At 46.0% G+C, this 26,972-nt stretch overlaps 1 protein-coding gene across 1 annotated transcript in view; it reads left to right on the top strand.

The window, feature by feature from the left end:
• Positions 1-24,967, top strand: part of MRPL45 (mitochondrial ribosomal protein L45) — a 97,565-nt gene extending 72,598 nt beyond the window's left edge. The window contains exons 6-8 of the mRNA XM_082272920.1: positions 7,472-7,621; positions 12,254-12,424; positions 24,770-24,967. Of these exons, the coding sequence (XP_082129046.1) occupies positions 7,472-7,621; positions 12,254-12,424; positions 24,770-24,868 (420 nt within the window). The 3' untranslated portion in view covers positions 24,869-24,967. The remainder of the gene's footprint in view (positions 1-7,471; positions 7,622-12,253; positions 12,425-24,769) is intronic.
• The last annotated feature ends 2,005 nt before the right edge of the window (positions 24,968-26,972 follow it).

The following is a 26,972-nucleotide window of genomic DNA, read 5'->3' as shown; positions in this document are numbered from 1 at the left end:
GAATGGAGTCTATTCGAACAATGGTGACATCCCTGCCTCAGGGGGATTTCCTCGCCTCCTTTAGATATTAAGGATGCCTACCTTCACATTCCAATATGTGCCAGTCACCAGCATTTTCTCCGCTTTGCTGTGGGAGAGGAGCATTATCAGTTTGTGGCATTACCCTTTGGTCTTGCCTCTGCTCCTTGGGTCTTCACAAAAGTGTTAACCCCAGTGCTAGCCTTGCTACGCCATTGGGGGATTGTGGTACTGAGCTACTTGGACAATCTCCTTTGCGAGCGGTGTTTCCCTCTGCTCTTGTGGACAACCTGGAGTTCATAATCCGGACTCTGGGGGAGTTCAGCTGGCTTCTGAACTTTCAGAAGTCTGCTCTTGTTCCTTCCACGAAGTTGGACTATCTGGGCCTGACTCTGAACTCTGCCTTAGCCTGAGTGCTCCTTCCTCTGGACAAACTCCAGAAATTGCAGGCTGCAAATCATCTCCTGCTGTTCAAGAGATGGTAGTCCCTCCGGACTTGCATGTGGGTGCTGGGCCTGATGGTGTCTACCTTCGAGGTAGTTCCATTTGCACAGTTCCATATGAGGTCCCTGCAAAGGGAAATTCTGACTAAATGGGACAAGACTCCCCAGTCTCTTGAATATCAGATCCGGCTGAGTCGAAGGAGTCCTTGATATGGTGGCTTCATTCTCTGACGCTTTGGCTGGGAAAATCCTTCCTCCCCTTGTATTGGACAGTGGTCACCACGGATGGAAGCCTGTCTGGCTGGGGAGGCGTCCTCGGCAAGCATTTTGCCAGTGGATCTGAACTCTGGAAGAGTCCACACTCCCGATCAATGTCTTGGAACTCTGAGCGACCAGACTGTGTCTTGATCATTGTACGAATTATCTTCAGGTTTGTCCAGTGCGCTTTCAATCGGACAATGCCACGGCCGTGGCTTATGTCAATCATCAAGGGGAGCACAAGAAGTGACCTGGCAGATCTTGAGGTAGCAGGCATTCTAAGGTGGGCAGAACGGTTCGTTCCAGCCCTCTCCGCCGTACACATTTCCAGGTTGGAAAATTGGCAGGGGGATTATCTCAGTCGGCAGGCGTTGATCCACGGGGAGTGGTCTCTTCATCTGGAGATTTTTCATCAGCTTTGTCTCCCTTTGGGTACCCCCCGAGGTGGACTTTTTTGGCGTCTCGGCTCAACAGGAAGGTGCAGAGGTTTGTGGCCATGTGAAGGGATTCTCTGGTGGATGCCACAGACATGCTGGTTACCCGTGGGGTCCGTATTGCCTGATTTACGCCTTCCCTCTTGTCAAGCTTCTGCCCAGACTTCTACGCAGGATCGAGGCAGAAGGGATTACGGTCATCTTAGTGGCTCTGGACTGGCCTCGCCGTGCTTGGTACGCCGATCTGGTGTGGCTGGTCGCCGGCATTTCTTGGCACCTTACTCTCAGGGAGGATATTCTGTCCCATGGACAGATCTTCCATCCTGCTTTACAGTCACTGGCTTTGATGGCTTGGCTGTTGAACGCCAGATGCCGATGATTCCTACCCTGTTGAAAGCTAGGAAATCTATTTCTAGGAAGATCTACCATCAGACATGGAAGACGTACATTGCGTGGTGTTAGTGTCTTGGGTTCATCCTCGCTCCTTCTTGGTGGCTCGGATCTCCTTTTGAAAACATTAGGGAGATTCCCCTGCTTACATTGTCTCAGAAGGTGGCCTTTTTAGTGGTTATCATTTCTGCGCGCAGGGTTTCGGGAAATGGTGGCATTATCCTGTTGTTCACCTTACCTGGGGATTCACAGGGATAAGGTGGTTCTTTACCCCTGTCCCTCGTTCCTTCCAAAGGTTGTCTCTGATTTTTTTATTTGAATGAAGACATTGTGTTGCCTTCCCTGTGTCCCAGACCTAAACATTTGCATGAAATTGCTTTGCATGCCTTGGATGTGGTCCGGGCAATAAGGGTGTACCTAGCAGCTACAGAGTCTTTCAGGAAGTCAGACTCTTTGTGTTCACGGATGGACCTCGAAAAGGGTTGTCCGCTTCCTCTGCAACCATTTCCAGATGGATCAGACAGACGGTGGTTCAGGCCTATTCTATCAGGGGTCAGGTTCCTCCTTTCCCTGTCAAAAAAGCACTCTACTAGGGCGCTTCGTGCCTCCTGGGCCTTCTGTCATCAGGCGTCAGTGACGCAGGTTTGCAAGGTGGCAAACTGGTCATCGGTGCACACTTTTACAAAGTTTTATAAAGGGGATGTGTTGGCATCTGCGGATACTTTCCTTCGCTGCAAGGTTTTGCAGGCTGGCGTTTAAGAGACCCTGATCCTCTTTGAGGGTGTATTGTTTTTTTTTCAGGTGGGATTCAGTTGTTTGGTTGAGCTCCTGTTGCCTGGTTAGCGAATATTTAGCCTTGAGAATTTTTTGTTTATTCCCACCCCTTATGTTTACCACTTTGGGACCTCCCAATGGTTATGAATGCCAGGAGCTGTGTCTGTCAATGAACGAAAGAGAAAAAGGGATTTTTGACTTACCGTCCATTTCTCCAATGTTCATTGACGGACACAGCACCCACCCCTCTGCAGCGTTATTATTCTCCTGACAAAACTGAGTTGCTATAGCAGAGAGGAGTATACCCCCTGGGACTGCCCATGGGTGTAGCCAGAATTATTTTCTGCCTAGTGTCCTACTCCTGTAGGGGGCAGTATAACCCAATGGTTATGAATACCAGGAGCTGTGTCTGTCAATTGAACATCAGAGAAATGGATTTTACGATGCGTCAGAAATCACATTTTCTTTGAAATCCTATGTACTGTGCCATACTTAAAGATGAACAATTTTGCTGCCTTTCCGTTGGGTAGGGGGACAAGGCAGGGGTGCCCTCTCTCGCCGGGTCTTTTTGCCCTGGCGTTGGAGCCCCTGGCGGCCTTGCTTCGCTCCTCGGAGGCTGTACGCGGCTGGCGGATTGGTCCCCTTGAGGAAAGGGTATCCCTGTATGCCGATGATTCCCTGCTCTATTTAGCTGATGCATCCTCGTCCCTTCAGGCTGCCCTGGCCATTTTCGAATCCTTCGGCGGGTTTTCGGGGATTCGTATTAATTGGACCAAATCGGTTTTGTTCCCTCTGGATCCGGATGCGAGGACCCTGGCGGTCCCTTCCCCTTTGTTGTAGGTTGACGAATTTAAGTACCTGGGTGTCAAGATCACTAAAGACCCCAGAGATAACCTCTCTCGCAATGTTGCTCCTATCCTGAACCGACTTCTCGTGGGCCGCATTAACATCATCAAAATTATTTTTTTGCCTAAATTTCTTTGATTTTCGCCCTTCCCCGTTGTGGATCCCCGCCGTTTTTTTTTTCCGTGACCTGGACGCCTGTATCTGCTCTTTTTTGTGGGCTGGCTCGCATCCCCGGCTGGCGCGCTCTACTTTACAACTCTCGGTGTCCTCGGGGGGGGACTGGCCCTTCCTCATTTCAAATTTTATTTTTGGGCGGCCGTCCTGGTTACCATACACTGGTGGCTTGCGGGGTCTAGGTCAAATGCGACAACGTGCCTGGAGGCTGCTTGTCTGGGCTCCCTGGCGGGTCTCAGCAACCTGGCCTACCGTGGCGCGGGTGCTTATCCGTCTCTTCCCCTCCCCACCAGGACTACTCTCCCGGTTTGGCAAGTGGCCAGAGTGCGGTTTCTCCAGCCTAATACTTCCTTATCAGCCCCTTTGGGGCAACCCGTCGCTCCCTCATTTGCGGATGCTTCCTGATCCGCAGGTGTGGACCCGATGTGGCATCCAGCGGCTAAAAGACATTATGCCACTTGGCACACTTCGCACGCTTCCGGACTTGCGTGGCTCCTTCACCCTGCCTCACTGGATAGGTTTCCGCTACCTCCAGCTGCAACATGCGGTTCGTGCCCTGTTCCCAACCACCCCGGTCCTACAGACCGATCGTGTGGAGGATGTGCTCGCGCAGGCTGAGCTCCCTAAGCCTCTTTCTGTCCTTTACGCTACCTTGTTGGTTACGGACTCTCCTGCCCTGGAGCGTCTTTGACAATGCTGGTCTTCGGATTTGCCTGCCCTAGATAGGGAGGAATGGGAGGACTGCCGGGGAAATGGCACCAGATCGGTTATTGCCTCTAGAGACAAACTTATCCATACTAAATTTCTGCACAGAATTTATTTCACTCCACTGAGACTGCACAGAATGGATCTACGAGATTGGCCGACTGCCCTAAATGTTTACTTGCATATGTTTTGGACTTGCCCACGGGTGGAGGAGTTTTGGGGTGCTGTGTTTGACCTCCTGAACACTCGTCTCCATCTCACTGTCACACGCACCCCGAAGCTGGCACTCTTGGGCATTCCTGATAAGGTTAGACGCTCTAAGTACTCGCGGCTGATGATTTCTTTGTTGCTGTATTATGCTAGGAAGGAAATCATTCTTCGCTGGGGTTCTCCCTCCCCCCCCCCCACGCTGACTGTGTGGGTGGCCCTTGTGAACGGGGCTCTCCCTCTGTACAAACTTACTTACATTAATCGAAACTGTCCCCACAAATACGAAAAGATTTGGCAGCCCCGGGTGGATGGGTGCGGTTTAGCTCCACTTCTCCTTGCTGCTATTTGGCTCCCTTGTCTGCCGGTTTTGTACCTGTTTACTTCTCTCTGTATTTTCTGTTACTGTATGTATGCAATGTTTCCCCACCACGCTTACTCGGGCGCTACTAGCGCACTGGTTTCTCCCATCTGTCTACGATGCTGGCCAATGGCTACACGTTTGTTGTATACTGTTGTTTAATTTTGATTTTTTTCAATAAAGAGCAACCTTGTTTGTAAAAAAAAAAAAAAAAGATGAACAATTTTAAGGTCACTCAAAATCCCTTTTTAACTGTTTATACTAGTGATTGACCGATGTCGTTTTTTAGTGGCTATACCGATATTTTGGTCATCGGATATCGTTGTCGGACGATATTTTTGAACATTTAAAATGTTTTAATTTTTTTTTATTTTTCACAGGTACTCTGGTGGAGGGATCTAAAAGACCCCAAACCCCTCCTCTGCACTTAAAAGCATTCAAAACGCCAAGTTTAGCTGTTTTGAATGCTCGCATTTTTTTGAATTTGCCGCCGAGTACCCGGAAGTGATGTCATGACATCACTTCTGGGTTTTTTAAATGGAGACCCGATCAGACAGCCGACTGTCGGCTATGGACGCCGGTACCGGGGTGATGCCTCTAGCTGCAGGCAACACTCCGGTACAAGCACTTATCGGTAACCTCGGGCTGATTCCGATATATCGGGGAAAGTGCGTATCGGCCCCTGATATATCGGCATTGCCGATAATCGGTCGATCCCTAGTTCATGTGGAAGAAGAAGGAAGTGCTTGGCGCTGCCAATATGTGTATAAAATGAAATAGGTGCTTGTATCAATACTGGGAGATACTATGTGTGAATATCACAAAATGGATTGCAATAAATAGGAAAAAAACAGGAAATGAAAAGCAATAAATATATAAATAAATACGTGGTATACTGATTCCCAGATTGTTAAAAGGAAGGTAAAATTCAATTATATGGTATAAAAACCTTTCCTATAAAGGACAACAATACGTGAGCATAAAATCTATACGGTAGCGTAAATATAAAACATAAAACACCTTTTAAAAAATATATAAATAGAACTAGTGCCCTTCGAGTGAGGGTGAGAAGGTGACGTTAATAGATAGTGCAACACAGGTGGTAAGCACCACTATAGAAAAAAAGAAATAATACTTGTGCCAGCAAGATTTTAAGTGTATAGGTGTGCAAATTGATATGAAATGAGCCGGATAAATTATGGTGCAATAAATACCCTATAAAGTGCAAAGCCAAAATAGAAAAAGTAAAACAAATGACTCAGAAATATTGGTTAAAGTGGCCTAAGTGACTAAAGTGTAAGGTGCTCGAAAAAGTGATCTACAGTGGTCTCGGTCCCAAAAGGGTCAGAGGACCTAGTGGGGTACACAGAAAAAAGTTGAGTGCACCAATAAAAATGGTGGTGGAAAAATAAAAAATATAAGATGCAAAAAACTCAAATATAGATATGTGTCCTTGTATAAGATGCCTCCAAAACAATAGCGTGCCAATGGAAGAAATGCGCAGGAATATATGGTCAAAAAATGCTCAAAAAGATGCACAAAAAAGTCCTCAAAAACGCATACAATTTTAACAGTCCACAGTTATAATAAGGTGCCAATATCCCTGGTGCCGCGGGGTGGATAATTATAGGGTGAGAAAATTTGGTGCTCCCCTGTCCAGTGGGTCCGGTGCTCCCCTTTCTAATAAAATACCGAGCTTACCAGAAAAAGCTCCTCGCACAGGGGTAGAGCGCAGGTCGATATTTTAGGGATCGCTCCCAAGGAAGAGGGGTCCCGTCACCTGGTCCACTTTAATTGCTACGATTCCCCGGGTCACAATTCATTGGCGTATTGGTAAGGATATCCCAGCTTTAGTACTCCATAAAAGCCATCCCAGGACATGTATAAAAAAATGCCTCCAATAGTGAAATATCGCTTAACAGTCTTTATTGCATCAAAGGTAAAAACAGGTACTCACATAAATAGCAGCGGTAACAATCATTCATAAGGCTTAGGAGCCGCAAGGTCCTCTCTAGCGGTGTAGTGGTGAACGGCGTGCGTTCCACCGACCCGATCTGCGTTCCAAGCCGACCAAACAACAAAAGCGGAAGTGATGCGGTGCACACTCTACATGTTTCGTCGTACTGACGTCATCGGGTGTAACCCTAGTTCATACACTGCTCTGTGGAAGAGACTGTGAAGAATACCTAGAACCATTGACAAACTGAATGATCAAATGCTCAAACTATAGTAACCAGGTAACTAAACCTTCCACTTCACCTATGCAAAAACTTGACCTATTATTCATTCTGCACAGAACTAGCCGAACACCACAAAAATTATACTTTTGGGGGCGTAGGCAATCGCCGACCTGGGCTAGATGTGAAATAGGGCAAGACACCATAGTACATATGGTGCAGAAATGCCCAACACTATTTAGGTACTGTTAGGAAATTTTAGACACCATAGTGTTTTGGCTATTGTTTACTCCACCAGCATTCCAGTTATAGAAATAGTTGATAGAAAAAAAAAAAAAAAAAAGCCTGGCATATCAAATATATAGGAGTTGTTAACAAAAATGTATGCAACTGTAGGAGAGGTGGTTGAAGAGACCAGACCCAACAACCTTCCTGATACAGCAAAGGCTACAAAGATACACATAAACCCATGTAACTATGTTACAAGTGGGGAGGCTAACCATGCTCAGGCAGATGTGTGCTAAAAGATTATTAAAATAACAAAAACCAACTCCTCCTTTACAAGGTACAAGTTTATATTGTGATTGCGAAAAAACAAACAATGCAGCATGTAATGCTAACCCATACATTTGTTTCTCGATAGCTCTCTAACTTCCAGATTATTTTCTATTTCTCATCTTTTAGGAAATGGTGCGAGGTAATAGATATCGCACAATACACTGGTCATTTGTAGAGTCTCTTGAGCCTCCCAGAGTCGTGCAGGTCCGATGCCCTGAAATGGCCTCTAAGGGAAATCTTTACGGTCAAGTGACTGTTCGAATGCACAGCAAGCAGGTGAGTGACAAACCTCCTTAGTGTAGGGTATCTGGTATATGTGTGATAGCGATGAACTACAGTGGGTGGAGGTTAATTCAAACGCTTCAAAGATAGAATGCATTTTCTTTGCCAAAGCTTAGTTCATGGTAGAGGTATGCAGCCAATTCTGGGCTCCAATAACATGCATGTCAAAAAAAAAAAAAACAGTGAAAAATATAGAATTATTTTGTTTAAAAAAATGGATTTAGTACTTAATATTTAGTAAAAGGAATATCTATATGCAGTATATCACAATGATTTGTAACGCAATAAGGGGGAAATGAGACTGTGGGGCATAAGATGGTGTTGGAACCTATTGTATTTCCACTTTTGGGATAAAACCTACTTTATGATTGTTACATGTTCCCATTCACATAACATACCTTGAAAAAAAAAAAAAATTGCAGCTTACCTATTTTTTTTTTTTTTAGATGCTCAATTTTGGACCTTCCAGCCTAGGTACTTTTTGAGAGGGCTCGGCAGCGGTGTTTGCCATAATTAACCCTCTCAGATATCCTTATCAATTGTAACTAGGTTTGAACACTTGTCTGTCCTAACAGAAAGGTTATATGTGTAGAGGCTGCAATGCGCAGTATGTTAATGAGAACAGACTTAGGACAGTCTCTCTCTCTAAAAACCTTTTCATAGGCAATGACACCACCTCCTGAGGTAGAAATATTTAAAAAATTTTTTTTTTTTGCCATGCTTTGCAAAAAGGGACACATACTAAACAAACGTGGGTTTTCTCAAAATAACTGCAAAATGGGAAATACACTTTGAGGACCAGTTCACAGTGAAATGCGCCCATTCCTGTACAGTCAGTTTTGACTGCCTATTCATTTGAATGGGTTGGAGATCGCACTGAATCACGGAAAAAGTAGTGCAAGCACTGCAGAAGCATACAATTTGGTGGCTTCAGATACGGCTGCATTTGCAATCTACGTTTGGGGTTGCATTAACAATTAATTGGCACCTGCATGCAGATCACAATGGTAGTGCGTTCACATGCGGTTTGGGAAATGCACATGAAGCACACCTTTCCTGCACTGCGTTTTGCTATGAACCTGCCCTAAGAATGGCATGAGCTAAGGCACAAGAAAGATGGCAGGGCTTTAGTGCTGTACAAGTTGGACAGATAAATCTGAAGATAGAGGTGGCAGGTAGATGAGTTAAAGCGGGTTGTAAACCACTGGAGGTTTTTTTTTTTTTTCTTACCTGCAAGGTAAAGCCATATTGTGCTAGTATGCATCTCATACTAGCACATTATGTGAAACTTACGTTTGAAAAAAGGAAAAGGCCAATGTCCTATATGCCCCCTCATGGACTATATTGACAAATACCATACATAAAATTTAAATGTATTTTATTCAAGAATTTTATATAAAAAGGTATACAGAAAAGTACACAATACAGATTATGTCACTATGAAAGAGATGATAAATATGTATATAAAATGTTAAAAAACATATTGTGAATGTTAGATTATGGTGATGGAATGTGAATTATGCCTGACATGTTTCGGACATAAAGGGGGTGACGTCCTTCTTTATAGGCTGTATCCCAATTCACACATATATATCTAAATGAGAACAATGTAATGTAAATACAATATGTCAAGATGTAAACAATGCATGCAGTATAATGCTGCGTATAACTGTACATTGCAGTACTCACGTATCCGTGAGGGATTGGTATGTATACATTTTCTCCAATACCAACTCAGAATGTAGCTGATGATAGGGTACTGCTTATAGAGATGACAGGCGCCAATGTTGGAAGGATGTTGCAGGGAACTGCATGGTGCAATTCACAAGCCAACTATATTGTGCGAGTCACAGGGACCCAGGGCTGGTGTGTAACACCTGTGCCCTTATAACACTAAAATGCCAAAGAGAAAGGAGTTTTATGTAAATATATAGTATGTAATTGACCAATGCATCTAGTGATTAGAACTATTCAAATTTGCATGATGTAATAATAGTATATATACCTGTAGCCAAGTAAGACCGTCATAGGTGGATGGCCTAAGCGGCGTCAGGCAAGTTGCTATTTGGATTAGGGCTGAAACAATTAATCGACTAAATTGATAATAATCGATAATTACAATCGTTGTCAACGATTGTCATTATCGATTAGTTGCTCCGTCGATTAGTTGTGCTGCTTTTTTGACATTCCCCGACTGTCAGCGAGCTCCGTCTCCTCTGTGAAAATGCAGTGTGCACTCACTGTCTCTATCTCGCAGCACGGCTTCCGTGACCTCCCTCCTCCCCCCTCCTTTGCTCCCTGCCTTCTTGCTGAGTCAGTGAGGGAGTGAGTCATATCGAGCTGAGGGAGAAGCAGCAAAATGTGAGTGTGCCGAGCTTAGTACTAGTTACAGTGTCCATTCCATGCAATGCAGCCCGCCAAAAAACAAAATAAAAGCTTATCCAGATAAACGAGTTAATATTATTTATGAAGTGCAATATTATAATAGAAAAATAAGTGATTAAAAACGTCCATATAACACATATAGGGGGTCTTTCTATGCTGCCTATTTCATATCTATGGCTGACATGGACGTTTTTATTCACTTATTTTTCTATTATAATATTGCACTTTATAAGGAATATTAACTCTTCTCTAGATAAGCATTTATTATATTATTTACAGTATATAGCAGCTTAATTTAAAAAAAAAAAAAAAAAAAGTTTTGGTATAAGAGCCGGTTCACACTTGTGCGGTTTGCGAGATTGCATGTAATTCGGAGCGCACTGCTCCTAAATTACATGCGATCTCATGTGCGGATGCAAGTTCAGCCATACATGAGGCTTTTTTTGAGCCGCCTCAGAATCAGATCGCACAGTGGTAGGTGGTTCACATTTGTGCGATCCGATTCTGTGCGAACTTGCAGATCGCACTGCAATATGCGATCGCAACTGGGGGTGTCGTTAACTTTTAGTTTGCACCCCCTGCGTATCGCATATGGCAGTGTGAACTGCCAGATGTGTGGATGCGATGGCCTTAATGCCGGTTCACATTTGTGCGATGCGGGAACGCTGCGAATATGCAGCGTGTTCCCGCATCGCATCCGCACATCTGGCAGTTCACACTGCCATATGCGATACACAGGGGGTGCAAATTAAAAGTTAACGACACGCCCAGTTGCAATTGCATATTGCAGTGCGATCTGCAAGTTTGCACAGAATCAGATCACACAAGTGTGAACCACTTACCACTGTGCGATCCGATTCTGAGGCGGCTCAAAAAAAGCCTCATGTGCGAGTTTACTGTGGTTGCGCTGCGAATTCAGCCATACAAAGTATATGGCTGAACTCGCATCCGCACATGTGGATCGCATGTAATTTAGGAGCAGTGCGCTCCGAATTACATGCGATTTCGCAAACCGCACAAGTGTGAACCGGCACTAACTCTCTGTTTGTTCATTATTATTTTAAATAAATTAAAAAAAAGGCATATTGAGTTTTTTTATGATTTTATCCGATTAATCGAAAAAATAATCGGCAACGAATCGATTATTAAAATAATCGTTAGTTGCAGCCCTAATTTGGATTACCTGGTCAAAGTGATGACCACAATGTTTCCAAAAAAAGACATTGTGACTGGGGTGTCAGCTTGCACCCCAATCCCATAGTTGTGATCAGATAATCAAAGCACATACCTCGGTTAACGTATAGGGAGCCCAAGCAGTGAAGGTGTTCAATGCAGAGACAGCTTACCTAGTGTTTCCCAAGTGTGATAGAAGTACTTATCTGCTTAAAAAGTAATCAATATAATGTCTTGCAGCTAATTGTGGTGCTAAGATAGCTCATGGGAATTAGCGTATTATTATGTAAAACTTAGCATTCCAGTGATGCGCTGTCATCGCTGGAGGCCACCTCCATCTTCACCCGTCTTGCTTTCGGGTTTGCAGACTCCGTATCTGTGACGCGGGAGCTGCTGTTCACGGCACAGGTGGCCACTCCTTCAGAGCGCATGCACCAGTGATGTTACTGGCTGCATGTACAGTAAATATCTCATAAACGGTGCACGTTTAGGAGATATTTATACTACCTATAGGTAAGCCTTATTATAGGCTTACCTATAGGTAAAATTTTAATGTTAAAAGTTTACTTCCACTTTAAATGAAAGGAGCATGCGGTGAGACTAGCTGAGAAAAGGTTAGCAGGGAGGAATGTGTTTTGAGGTATTCTGAGGCTGAGCTTGCCATCCACTAATCAAATTTCATCCAATTCCTGCTGAATAGGATGAGAATTGATCTGTGGGTGGCCGAACAATAACTGCAGCCAGTCAGCAGTATTTTGACAGGTACTGACTGTCAGAATACAAAAGCCAGCAGGGTAGAGTCATCCATCTGTTTAGTTTAGATGGGAGGAATCCTGTTATTTATTTTGTTCAGCCCACTCATAGTATGAGTAGGCTCAAAGTCTGTTGGACTGTCCTATTGTATTTTTGTAATTTTTGCGATCAAAGTATTTTCAGGGCCAAATAATTAGTTAGCTGCTCTCTTTTTAAAAAGCCTAGAACATATTATAGTGAATAGAAAATAAGCAATCATTTTACTTCACTCACTGTTCCTTTGCTTGCATTCTGCTGTTTAAACTGTGATTACAGACCCTAATAATCTATGATCGATTTGGCCGGGTTGAATGCGGAAAGGACAAGCCACGGGACGTGTTAGAATATGTTGTTTTTGAACGTCACTTGGTGAACCCATATGGGGCATGGAGAATGCATGGCAAAATCGTTCCTGCCTGGGCACCACCTAAGGAGCCCATTGTTAAGGTAAGTAAAGGTAACATGAGAGAGGCCTCCATGTTATGTTTAGTGTATGGTTCATGAGCTAGTTCACTCTGGCAGTGCAATAATTTTGTGGCTGAGCCCCGGTTCACACTTATGCTATGCGGAAAATGCAGCGAATCCTGTGCATTTCCCGCATCGCATTGCAGTTGCACAGCGTCCATGCGAGCTGCTGCAGATGTCAATGTTATCTTAACGACCCCTCGAAACAGATCACAAAATGCAGTGCGATTGCCAGAATCGCATTGCATGGGTGTGAAAACCTATGCGATGCGATTTATTTGTGCGGGGAAAAAAGGATCCTGCACCATTTTGGTGCGGATGCGATTTCAGCCATACAAAATGTATAGCTGAAATCACACCCCACCGACATTGCATGTGATTTGCACAGGAATGCTCTAATTGAAGAAATGTCATCAGCACACCAAATATTCCTTGAAAGGGTCCAAAGCTTTATTCCATGGTCACATAATAGATATGTAGCAACGTTTCGGAGCTATGCAGGGCCCCTTCATCAGGCAAGTCACCTATCTATTATGTGCCCATGGAATAAAGCTTTTCACCATTTTGAGGGATCCCTGGTCTGCTGATGACATTTCTTCACTTTGAGTATCCACGGTTTCCAACCTATGGTCATTACAGCACCCAGCATCACTGAACTGCCGGTTATCTTGAATGTGTACGTGGGGAATATTTTGTTTCTATTTGCACAGGAATGTGGTGGGAATCACATGCAGTGTTCACAATGCACAAGTGTGAACCCAGGATCAGCCAAAAATAAAATAAAAGATTTCTAAATAGTTGCTGTTCATAAAGCCCTGTGCATCTTTGTCCTTTTATTTGAGGCTGCAAACATTAGCCTTCAACAAGCATGTACAAAGTATTAATAATTTTATTGCTAGTGTTACATAGTTAGTGAGGTTGAAAAAAGACATCAGTCCATCCAGTTTCAACCTATAATGTGTGTGTGTTTGCTGTTAACTGTACATTGTATACCCCTGTATGTTGTGGTCTTTAAGGTGCCCATCTAATAGTTTTTTGAAACTATCGATGCTCCCAGGGGTGTAACTACAGGGGTTGCAGGGGTTGCAATTGCTACCGGGCCCCATGCTCCAGGGGGCCCAGTAGCAAACCAGTGGGTGAACTTCCAGGATCTCAAAGGTCACACTTGCAACCGGGCCCTGGCATTGCACCACTGTGGAGAGGCCCCAAGATTGCAGGAAGGGGGCCCACTGCAGAACTTGTGAAAGGATCCTGCTGCGGGACCATAATGAAAGGCCATGCAACAAGAGTAAAGAGCCCCAGGATTAGTGGGAAAAGCCCCGGGCTTGAAGGGAAGGGCCCCGGCCAGGGGTTTGGGAGGCCCTTCATGGTTTCTTGCATCGGGGCCCTGAAGGTTCTAGTTACGCCTCTGGATGCTCCCTGCTCATACGACTGTTTGCGGAAGAGAATTCCACATCCTTACTGCTCTGGCAGTAAAGAACCCCCTACGTACTTTAAGGTTAAACCGCCTTTCATCTAGTTTAGTGAGTGGCCACGTGTCTTATTGTATTTCCTTTCTCTGAATAGTTTGTTCCTTATGCTAGGGTTGCCAGTACAGTATTTGTACATTGATGTCATATACCCCCATAAGCTTCTCTTCTCCAGAGAGAATAAGTTCAGTGCTTGTAGTCTTTCCTCATAGCTGATGTCCTCCATTCCCCTAATTATTTTTGTTGCCCTTCTCTGGGCTCTTTCCAGTTCAGTCACATCCTTCCTGAGGACCGGTGCCCAGAACTGGACAGCATACTCCAGATGTGGCCGGACCAGAGTCTTGTAGAGAGGGAGAATAATCTCTTTATTTCTGGAGTGAATCCCCTTTTTTATACATCCCAGTATTCTGTTGTCTTTGCTTGCAGCGGCTTGGCATTGCATGCCACTGCCAAGCCTGTTGTCTACCAGTACCCCCAGGTCCTTTTCCATCTTAGACTCACCCAGAGGTCCCCCCCCCCCCCCCTCAGCGAGTAGCTTGCTTTCTGGTTTCTGGCACCCAAGTGCATTACTTTACATTTTTCAACATTAAACCTCATCTGCCATGTAGATGCCCACCCCATTATTTTGTTCAGGTCCGCTTGTAAGGTTTCCACATCCTGCATAGAAGATATTGGCATGCTTAGTTTAGTATCATCTGCAAATACTGAGATTGTACTAGATATCCCCCTCCTCTAGAGCATTTATGAATAAATTAAACAGGATTGGCCCCAGGACAGAACCCTGGGGCACCCCACTTTCCACACCTGCCCAATCCGAGTACTCCCCATTAATCACCACTTTCTGGACTCTCCCCTGGAGCCAGTTCTCTATCCAGGTATTCACCCTATGGTCCATACCTACATTCCTTAGTTTGTACAGTAAGCGTTTGTGGGGAACGGTGTCAAAGGCCTTTGCAAAGTCCAGATACACCACATCCACAGGCTTACCTTTATCTAGGTGGCAGCTCACTTCATCGTAGAAGATTAATAGATTGGTTTGGCAAGAACGATTTTTCATGAATCCATGCTGATTACTACTAATAATACCGTTTTCATTATTAAAGTCTTTTATGTGGTCCCTTAACATCCCCTCCAAAATCTTGCAGACTACTGATGTTAGGCTGACTGGCCTATAGTTACCCGGGATATATCTCGGCTCTTTTTTAAATATTGGTACCACTGTGGCTTTTTTCCAATCAGCAGGCACCATACCCGTCAGTAGACTATCCTTAAAGATCAAGAATAATGGTCTGGCAATCACCTGGCTGAGCTCTTTAAGAACCCTCGGGTGCAAGCCATCCGGCCCCGGTGATTTATTTATTTTAAGTTTCTCTAGTTTAGTTTTAAGTCTATCTTCTGTTAGCCATGGCGGTACTTCCTGAGGTGTATTATTTACTTTAGCTTTACAAGCTGGGTTAGTGTAGCCCCCCCGAATTCTTTTGTGAAGACTGAAGAGAATTATTTAACACTTTCGCCTTTTCCCTGTCCTCTGTGGCCAAATTTCCTTCGTTGTCTTTTATGGGGCCAATGTGTTCTGGCTTCGCTTTCTTACTGTTTATATACTTAAAGAATTTTTTGGGGTTCTTTTTACTCTCTTCCGCAATATGTGTCTCGTGTTCAATTTTAGCCGTCCTGATTTCGCCTTTACATTTCTTATTACACTTTTTGTAATGCTTGAATGCTGCCAATGACCCCCTCAGCCTTGTATTTTTTGAAGGCCTTTTCTTTAGTATTAATATGCATTTTTATGTTGGAGTTTAGCCACCCAGGGTTTAGTTTTTTAAATGTATTTCCCTTTGGAATGCACTGGCCAATCACTGGCCAATCCCTTTGTTTAGTATGCTCTTGAAGCACTCCCATTTTTCCTCAGTGTTCTTTGTTCCCAGGGTTCTATCCCATATGATATTTTGAAATTCAGTGTCCTTATATTACCCTTGTGTTTCCTATTACTATAATTAATACTGAAACTTTTTGACCTATGGTCACGGTTTCCTAAGTTGCCCCGTATTTCTATATCCGTAAGCAGGTAGGTCAAGTACCGCATTGTTTCTTGTCGGTGCGTTCACCATTTGACCCATGAAATTGTCCTGCAAAACATTTAGGAACTGCTGAGCCTTGGCTGAATGCACGGTTCCTTCTGCCCAGTCTGTATCTGGATAATTAAAGTCCTCCATTATGACATTTCCCATCCTTGCTGCCAATCCCATCTGTAAAAGGAGGTCCGCCTCCCCTCCTCCCTCTGGTTGGGGGGCCTATAACATATGTCCAATATTACCCTCCCTATAGTGCCTTCCCCTTTAAGTTCTACCCATAGGGATTCTGCCTCGTCCATAGCTCCATTATTAATATCATCCCTCAAATTTACCTGTACACTGTTCTTAATATACAGACATACCCCTCCCCCTATTTTACCTTCTCTATCTCTGCGATAAAGGGAGTACCCCTGAATGGTCACCATCTAGTCATGAGAGTTGTCAAACCAAGTCTCTGTTATCCCCACAAAATCTAAGTCCTCAAACATCAGCAGCTCCAGCTCTCCCATCTTATTAGCCAGGCTTCTGGCATTGGTATACAAACCTCGTAATTTTGACCGGTTGCATATATCCTCGTTTGATGTTGTTGTTTTTAGGCTGTTCTTGTGATTTTTTTTCCCCATACCCACCTTGGATTTAGGTACTCTAGAGACCCTACCACTAATGTCCCCATTTGTGCCCTCTGAATCTTGCTCCCCGCTGGCTAATTCTAGATCTGTACCCTCCCCCCAATCACCTAGTTTAAAAGCCCCTCTAACTTTATGGCCATCCTCTCACCCAGTACAGCTGCACCCTCTCCATTTAGGTGAAATCCGTCCCTACCAAAGAGCGTGGCCGACTGAGAAGTCGGCCCAGTTCTCCAGGAACCCGAAACCCTCCTTAATACACCAGCTCCTCAGCCACTTGTTAACTTCCCTAATCTCCCGCTGCCTCTCTGGTGTGGCTCGAGGTACAGGTAGTATTTCTGAAAATACTACCTTGGAGGTCCTACTCCTCAACTTAGCGCCTAAGTCCCTGAAATCCTATAGGACTCTCCATCTTCCTCTGCCTATGTCATTGGTACCCACTTGTACCATGACAGCTGGGTCATCCCCAGCCCCACCCAGTAATCTGTCCACCCGTTCCGCGATGTGCCGAACCTGAGCGCCCGGTAAACAACAGACTGTTCGGCGCCCACGGTCTTTGTGACAGATTGCACTGTCTGTCCTTCTAATGATTGAGTCCCCTACCACCAGCACCTGTCTTTTCTTTCCCTTTCTCCCGGCCTCACTGGAGGAGTTCTTCCCCTGGCAGATAGGGGCGTCGCTCTGCTCCAGCAATGCTGGTCCCTGACTGGTTTCCCCAACATCACGCAACGGGGCGTATTTATTGGGGTGCTCCAGCACAGCACCGGCCTCCGTACCTTGTTCCCTTCTACACCTCCTAACTGTCACCCATCTACTCTGCTCTGATGCCTGCACCTCCGTTTCTCCACCCTCTTCTGTGCAGGCCCCGGCCTGCACCTGTCGGGTACGATCCCAGCTCTCCTTCAGTATGGACATTCGTCTGTGTTGCCAGCTGCTTCCCTAGATTCAGGACCTGAGCTTCCAGGGAAGCAACGTGCTTACATTTTGGGCATCTGTATTCGCCCTCGATTGCATGATCAACGGACGTATACATGCCACAAGATGTTCACCGAATCGCATCTCCACTCCCGCCGGGCATTGTACCTACTAATCTAATCTAATGAGGATTCAGTAATTTAAGTCTGTCCTGTGTGGCTGTTTCCTAGCTTCTTAACTCTACTTTCTCACCCTCTGGTACTCCGCTACCCTCACACTCCCAGACACTCACAGGTACTCCCAGACAATCGGGTACTCCCAGATACTCAGGTAGTAATAGGTACTCACAGATACTCAGGTAGTAATAGGTACTCACAGATACTCAGGTAGTAATAGGTACTCACAGATACTCAGGTACCAATAGGTATTCACAGATACTCAGGTACCAATAGGTACTCACAGACACTCAGGTACCAATAGGTACTCACAGACACTCGGGTACCAATAGGTACTCAGACACTCGGGTACCAATAAGTACTCACACTCAGGTACCAATAGGTACTCACAAATACTCAGGTACTACTCTACACCTACAGTTATAGTCAGTCACAGTACAGTTACAGTTAATCACAGTCGCAAACTATTCCATCTGACTTCCCCCCAGCGGCCGATGAGCTGATCGGTCACCTACTCACGTCCTGGTCCTCCTTCAGTCCCTCTGGGTCCTCCGCCGCTGCCACCGCCGTTCAGATGATACACCCCTTCAGTCAACGGTCACCTCGGTTCCCCCCAAGATCTCCCGCACCGGCTCCTCCCGCAGCTCCTTCTCCTCCTCCTCTCTCAGCACACAGCACGCACTGCACGCTGCCTGCCCGCACACACACACAAGTTCCTGCTTCCGGCTTCTCGCAGCGCCTCCTCCTCTACGCAGCACTACTTACTCTACGCATCGCTCCCCCCACGTACAGCCGTGGACTGTTCCCAGTCTATTCAGCCAGCTCTGGGTATGATGACGCCTGGAACGGTCCACTATTCACTCTAAAATGTGCAGTTTTATCCCACGGCACACAACAGATGTCGAAAGTTTTGAATTGAATGTTCATTTCTCTACCATAAGCCGTCTCCAAAGGCGTTTTTGAGAGAGTTTGGCAGTACATCCAACCGGCCTCACAACTGCAGACCACGTGTAACCACACCAGCCCAGGACCTTCACATCCAGCATCTTCTCCTCCAAGATCATCTGAGACCAGCCACCCAGGCAGCTGCTGCAACAATCGGTTTGCATAACCAAAGCATTTCTGCACAAACTGGCAGAAACTGTCTCAGGGAAGTTCATCTGTACGCTCGTCGTCCTCATCGAGGTCTCGACCTGACTGCAGTTCGTCGTCGTACCCGACTTGAGTGGTCAAATGCTCACATTCGATGGCTTCTGGCACTTTGGAGAGGTGTTCTCTTCACGGATGAATGTACAGGACAGACGGCAGACAGTCTGTATGGCATTGTGCGGGTGAGCGGTTTGCTGATGTCAATGTTGTGGATTGAGTGGCCCGTGGTGGCGGTGGGGTTATGGTATGGACAGGAGTATGTTATGGACAACGAACACAGGTGCATTTTATTGATGGCATTTCAAATGCACAGAGATACCGTGACGAGATCCTGAGGCCCATTACTGTGCCATTCATCATCCACGACCATCACCTTGTGTTGCAGCATGATAATGCACGGCCCCATGTTGCAAGGCACACAATTCTTGGAAGCCAAAAACATTTCAGTTCTTGCATAGCCAGCATACTCACCGGACATGTCTCTCATTAAACATGTTTTGGGATGATCTGGATCGGCGTATATTACAGCGTGTTCCAGATCCTGCCAATATCCAGCAACTTTGCACAGCCACAGGCCACAATCAACAACCTGAACAACTCTATGCGAAAAAGAGATGTGTTGCACTGCGTGAGGCAAATGGTGGTCACCCTCCAATACGGTAAAACTGCACATTTTGGAGTGGCCTTTATTGTGGTCAGCCTAAGACACACCTGTGCAATAATCATGCTGTCTAATCAGCATCTTGATATGCCACACCTGTGAGGTGGATGGATTATCTCAGCAAAGGAGAAGTGCTCAGTAACACAGATTTAGACAGATTTGTGAACAATATTTGAGAGAAATAGGCCTCTTTGTGTACATAGAAAAAGTGTTAGATCTTTGAGTTCAGCTCATGAAAAATTAGGGCAAAAACCAAGTGTTGGGTTTATAATTTTGTTCAGGGTGTAGTGTGTGTGTGTGTATACATATATATATATATATATAATATACACACACACACACCGTATCTTACAAAAGTGAGTACACCCCTCACATTTTTGTAAATATTTTATTATATCTTTTCATGTGACAACACTGAAGAAATGACACTTAAATACAATGTAAAGAAGTGAGTGTAAAGCAGCCGTGTCCAAACTGTGGCCCAGGGGCCGCATGCGGCCCAGGACTGCAGGCAATGCGGCCCACTGCCACCTGACAGTTTTTTGTTTTTTTTGCTGGGGAGGAAGTCAGTCTAGTCGGGGGCATGGCCACAGCGGCTTCCAACTAACTGTAGGCAGAGGCTGCCTCGGGGGGAGTGCCGCAGGATTACAAACAGAGCGGGATCTTCTGCTTACCCAGCCGCCTCTTTCATACGAAGCCCCGCCTCCTTGACCGGCTCCTATGATAGACAGCACATTGGTGATGTCTATCATAGGAGTAGGTCCAGGAGGCAGGACTTCGTATGACTTTGGTCGCCAGGTAAGCGGGAGATCCCCGCTCTGTAATCCAGCGGCTCTCCTCTCTCTTCATTGCAGACTGCATTGGATGGGAACGCACTGGTGCGGCTGCATTGGATGGGCATGCACTGGTGAGGCTACATCGGATGGACACTGATTAGGCTTCATTGGATGGGCATGTACTGGTGAGGCTGCATTGGATGGGCACTGATCAGGCTGCATTGGATAGGCATGCACTTGGGAGGCTGCATTGCATGGGCACTGATCAGGCTGCATTGGATGGGCACGCACTTGTGAAGCTGCATTGGATGGGCATACACTAGTGAGGCTGCATTGGATAGGCACGCACTGGTGAAGCTGCATTGGATGGGCATGCACCAGTGAGGCTGCATTGGATAGGCACGCACTGGTGAGGCTGCATTTAATGGGCACTGATCAGGCTGCATTGGATGGGCATGCACTGGTGAGGCTACATTGGATGGACACTGATCAGGCTGCATTGGATGGGCATGCACTGGTGAGGCTGCATCGGATGTGCACTGATCAGGCTGCATTGGATAGGAATGCACTTATGAGGCTGCATTGTATGGGCACTGATCAGGCTGCATTGGATGGGCATACACTGATGAAGCTGCATTAGATGGGCATGCACTAGTGAGACTGCATTGGATAGGCACACACATGTGAGGCTGCATTGGATGGGCACTGATCAGGCTGCGTTGGATGGGCATGCACTTGTGAGGTTGCATTGGATGGACACTGATCAGGCTGCATTAGATGAGCACGCACTGGTGAAGCTGCATTGGATGGGCTGAATTGGATAGGCACGCACTGGTGAGGCTGCATTGGATGGGCATGCACTGGTGAGGCTGCATTGGATGGGCACTGATCAGGCTGCATTGTATTGGCATGTTTGATGATCTCCTGCATTTCCGGATCCGACTAGCATTTAAAAGACATCCGTAACGCCGCTCACTCCCCCCCGATGACGCAGTTGCCTGCGAAACATGTAGGCGGAGTCACCAGCGTCGACGTCACAAGCCGGATTGAACGTACTGCTTTTCAGCGGTTGTTGGATTTCTCATTGAAGGTCCTTTATGCTCTTATATGTGGTGAGTGCGCCTAATTTTAAATAAAATTTTATGTTGGAACATACTGCACCATGGTCTTTCCCTGTCTTTACATTTCATATCTGAGAGGGACGTTACATGGTTGATCCTGTCCTTGGGAGGTGAATTATGGATCCTGGGAGCTTCTACTGACACTTTCTGGAGCTGACCGTCCTGCTTTGAGCAAAAGCGTTTGGCGACCAGTGTGAGAGCATTGGTCACCTGTATTTGGTAAGAGGCCATTTGGTCACTTTACGTGTGGTGGAGGTTCTCACTATTCCAGTACCAAGTTGACGGATTTCTTCAATTACCATGGTGTTTTTGGTGGATTGGACTGTTCCACAATATTATCCTTAATTGAACTTGTGTTCCTATAGTACACACACAGGATTTAATTTACAGCGCTGCATTTTATATTTCATTGTATTGGCATGCACTTGTGAGGCTGCATTGTATGGGCACTGATCAGGCTGCGTTGGATGGGCACACACTGATGAAGCTGCATTGTATGGGCATGCATTAGTGAGACTGCATTGGATAGGCACGCACTTGTGAGGCTGCATTGGATGGGCACTGGTGAGGCTGCATTGAATGGGCACTGATCAGAATGCATTGGATGGGCATGCACTGGTGAGGCTGCATTGGATGGGCACTGATCAGGCTGCATTGGATAGGCATGCACTTGGGAGGCTGCATTGCATGGGCACTGATCAGGCTGCATTGGATGGGCACGCACTTGTGAAGCTGCATTGGATGGGCATACACTAGTGAGGCTGCATTGGATAGGCACGCACTGGTGAAGCTGCATTGGATGGGCATGCACCAGTGAGGCTGCATTGGATAGGCACGCACTGGTGAGGCTGCATTTAATGGGCACTGATCAGGCTGCATTGGATGGGCATGCACTGGTGAGGCTGCTTTGGATGGGCACTGATTGGGCTGCATTGGATGGGCATGCACTGGGGAGGCTGCATTGGATGGGTACTGATGAGGCTGCATTGGATGGGCACGCACTGGTGAAGCTGCATTGGATGGGCGTTGTTTAGGCTGCATTGGATGGGCACGCAGTAGGCTGCAAGTGCCGTGGGATCTCCCGGCTGACGCGGGAGACTTAGGATGTCTGCAGTCAGTGACAGAGCCGCTGCTTCCTGTATAGTTCTGGCTCTGTCACAGGCGGAGTGATATGAAATGCACCCCTCCTCCGCCTGTGACAGGAGCCATACAGGAAGCAGCGGCTCTGCTCTCTACTGCAGCCGCTGCTTCCTCCAGCAGTACCCGACATCATGACCATCAGTACCAGCATGACCAGCAGTACCCGCCAGCATTATCCACCAGCAGTACCAACCAGCATTACCCACCAGCAGTAACTGCACCAGCAGTAACCGCCAACAGTCTGCAAAATAAGTAGAAAAGGTCTGTGCATTAGCGTGTGTAAAATTTTGCAATATGTTTTTCAATAACTACAGTAGTTGTGTTTTGTCATATGTCATGTTCTTGTTCATACATGTATGATTAAGGACATGACATTTTCTGGCTGCCTAAGTCACATGTGCTAGGGGTGCAACTATCCCCCAGCACATAACTGTAAATATCCCAGCATGTGCAGTGTTTCTGACTCCTACCACCATGACTTTAAATCACTGAAGTGGTCATAATGGTTAGAGTGTTCCTTTAATATCTCTCAGAAGAAGTAAACCTCTGTATACTGATTCCATTTCATTTGATTATCCTCTAGTTGTGTTAAATTAGTACGGGGTGGGGTGTCGTGGGAAGGGCACGGCGGCATTTTATTACTTATATACCTTAACTATAGTATATATTTTATATGCGGCCCGGGAAAATTTCTCTACACTCAATGTGGCCCAGAGAAGCCAAAAGGTTGGACACCCATGGTGTAAAGCTTATATAACAGTGTAAATTTGCTGTCCCCTTAAAATAACTCAACACACAGCCATTAATGTCTAAACCACTGACTTAGGCTGACGTATCTTAGGCAGAATTCTGGGAAAATTGGTGAGCCAATCACACAAGCAGAAAATGTTTCTGGGGTGTGGTCAGTACACATTCTGTGTACAGAACAGCTCCTGGTAACCCATTATGCATTGCATTTTTAGAAAATTACCACAGCTGCAGATTGAAAAAGAAAGGTCATTTTTAATAACATTCAATTACAATATGATTTGTGTCGCAATTGTATACGCTATATTGTTTTTTCTTTATTTGCTAATTCCCCCCCCCCCCCCCCCCCGAAAGTGGAGTTACCCTTTAAGAGCTTAGAGGGGAACTGAAACTAGGAGTATGCTCAGTAAATAACAGCTGACCTACACAATCTCAGGCTGTACTCGGGACAGAGAAGGTGGGAGGGACAGCTAAAGGCAGGCACAACCAGGTATATTTTACTCTACACATAAATGCTTTAGTGGCTTTGTCAGTATGAACATGAAAGTGGGGGGTGTCATGGCGCTCTTCTAATATCCCAAGGTGGTACAAGGAATGTGGGTGGATGGGAGGGGGGGGGTTATGGGGCTGCGTGGGGGGGAACAAAGTTTGGTACTGTAGGGAAGCTATAGTCCGCGGCAGCCGGCTGAAGCGTGGAGAAGCCCTGAGAGATGCAAGAAAGGAGAGAGCGGCGCCAGCTTAGTATAGTACAAGTTTATTTAACACTGTTAAAATTGGTGACTCACTGTCCGAGGTTGGGTGAGACCGGTACACAAAGACTGTTAGGGTCATCCATCTTCCTCTTCCAGGATAGTGGTCATAGGAGAAGGTGGTGAGGTTCCAGAGGTATAGCCGAGCCGCTGTGGGGCTGCTAGTTGTCACTGGCCGCGGCGGAGCATGCACAACAGGGCTCCGGCTGCCGACTTCTGATCCCTGATGACATCACTTCCTGGCAGGAGAAAAATAGGGGTTGCACGCGTTCAGAGCATCCGTGCTCCTTCGTCAGGCGATGCTTGACGAAGGAGCACGGATGCTCTGAACGCGTGCAACCCCTATTTGTGCATGCTCCGCCGCGGCCAGTGACAACTAGCAGCCCCACAGCGGCTCGGCTATACCTCTGGAACCTCACCACCTTCTCCTATGACCACTATCCTGGAAGAGGAAGATGGATGACCCTAACAGTCTTTGTGTACCGGTCTCACCCAACCTCGGACAGTGAGTCACCAATTTTAACAGTGTTAAATAAACTTGTACTATACTAAGCTGGCGCCGCTCTCTCCTTTCTTGCATTTGTCAGTATGAACACTCTGTTATATAGCATGTAATGAGAGTTTTTCTTGATCTGGGTTTAGTGACACTTTAAGAATTGTATGCATCATACATGAAATTCAGCCAGCTTTACTGAATAACTGATGTGGTTATTTGTTCTTTTGCAGACAGTGGTATTACCAGGTCCAGAATTAAAACCTTGGCAGGAGCTGGAAGATTTCGATTTAGAGAAGAAAGAGCCTGCATCAGGACAGTGGTACAAATAACAGATACTTTCCCAATTATGTGCCTTGGTGACACTTCATTCATTATAGCTCTTGGAACTTGTCCTTTGTTGCCATACCAAGAGCAAATATGCCAAATGATGGACGACCTACAAAAAAAAAAAAAAAACTGAAAAACCATGAATCAAACAGCACAAGTGGCCAGCATGGCCCTGTAGCACATAATGTTTCTAAGGTCATTAGAATATTAGCATATACACATTTGGTCTCATTTCAACAGCTACTTTATTTTTTCTTTCTTTTACAAATGTACATGTGTAGTGTACTATAATATTCAGTTTTGCATTTTACTGCCACCATTTAGCGTTCTGTAATTGTTTACTGTAATAAAGTCTCTTCTAGAGAGTGCGTGTGCATTGTTTTCTTTCAGCTAGGCCTGACCCCTAAACTTGCATTCTAAAGGTAAACGCTAACGCACAACCATTTTGCAATACCACAGACTACAAATGTAATTAGCAAATATAGATGTAGATATTTAACCACCTCAGCTCCGGGAAGGTTTACCCCCCCCCCTTTTTTTCATTAGTAGGCCATTTTTTGCTATACGGCACTGCATTACCTTAACTGACAATTGCGCGGTCGTGCAACACTGTACCCAAATAGAATTGATGTCTTTTTTTTTTTTACCCACAAATAGAGCTTTCTCTTTCGTTCATTGACAGACACAGCTCCTGATATTCATAACCTTTGGATTATACTGCCCCCTACAGAAGAAGGACACAAGGCAGAAAATAACTCTGGCTACACCCATGGCCAGTCCCAGGGGAAATACTCCCTCTCTTTGCTATACCACTAAGTTTTTTTCTTCTTCTGCCTAGTCAGGAGTAGGGACCTATTTCCTTGCTCTGGTCTTTGGTTCTGGCAACATTTTTAGATAAAAAAAACTCTCTGAGGCTCTGAGGAAGAGGCACGGCCTCGAAACGCGTCAGCTCTGCATCTTTACGAGATATTGGACTCCTACAAAGATGCTGCTTTATGGAATTGAAATGCTTGACCTTTACGCATGTTTGTGAGTAGCTGATTTTAACTTTTTTATTAATAAAGCTCGCTGAGGATAATGCGCTAGGCTGGTGAGCCCCTTTCTTTGTTTTCTATTTAGTGTCTGGTTGACCACCCCGGTCGTAGAGGGCAGCAAAGCTTAGCCAGAGTGGATGCCAAGTATAAGTTCTGTGATAGAGACAGCCCGAGGACCAGGTTCTGAGCGCAGGAGCAGGGTGCCGAGCATCACTATCTTTCTGCACCATGACCTGGAGGGGGAACAGCTCCCCCCTGCCTTTGTCGAGCTGGTGGACCATCTGGTCCAGGGGCTGCAGTTTATCTGTGATGCCTCTTTTGATGCGGCTCCCCTGATGACTCGCCTCTCTGTTTTTGCAGTGGTCCTTCGGTGTGTTTTTTGGCTCAAGTGCTGGTCTGCAGATCAGACTTCAAAAAAGGCCTTGACTGATCTTCCTTTTCAAGGAGATTGCCTGTTTGGAGCTTCCCTGGATGCAGGTACCCTGGATTAAAGGTCTCACAGGGGGGGGAAGAGTACTTTTCTTCCGCAGGCTACTAAGGGCAAGGAACCTCGTCGCAGACGTGGGCCTTCCTTCTCAGCTCGTAAGAAGTTTTTTTCATCCCTCAGGGTTGACTGATAAGGGCTTGAAGCCTTTCAGGGCCTCTTCTGAAGGACCCAAATGAACCTGGTCTGGCAAGCCAAGATCGGCCTTCTCCAGACCTGGGGACAAGGCTCTTTCTGCATAAAGGTGCTCCCCCACCGCAAGGTTTTTTCCTTCAAACTTGCCGCCTGTCCCCAGACCGCTTACAGGGCCTGTTTGGGGCGGTACAAGACCTATTCCTTCAAGGGGTGATTGTCCCGGTTCCGACCTTGGAACGTTTTCAGGGTTTTACTCAAACCTGTTCACAGTTCCCAGGAAGGAAGGCAAAGTGTGTTCAATCCTGGACCTCAAGGCGCTAAACTGCTTTATGCGGGTACAGAAATTCAGAATGGAGTCCATTCGAATGGTGGTGGCATTCCTGCATCAGGGGGATTTCCTTACCTCTTATCGAGATCAAGGAAGCCTACCTTCACATTCCAATATGTGTCAGT

Source organism: Pelophylax lessonae (assembly GCF_965119305.1).
Source record: "Pelophylax lessonae genome assembly, chromosome: 11".
Lineage (NCBI taxonomy): Eukaryota > Metazoa > Chordata > Amphibia > Anura > Ranidae > Pelophylax > Pelophylax lessonae.
The sequence above is the reverse complement of the archived record's forward strand: the minus strand, read 5'-3'. Positions and strand labels throughout refer to the sequence as shown.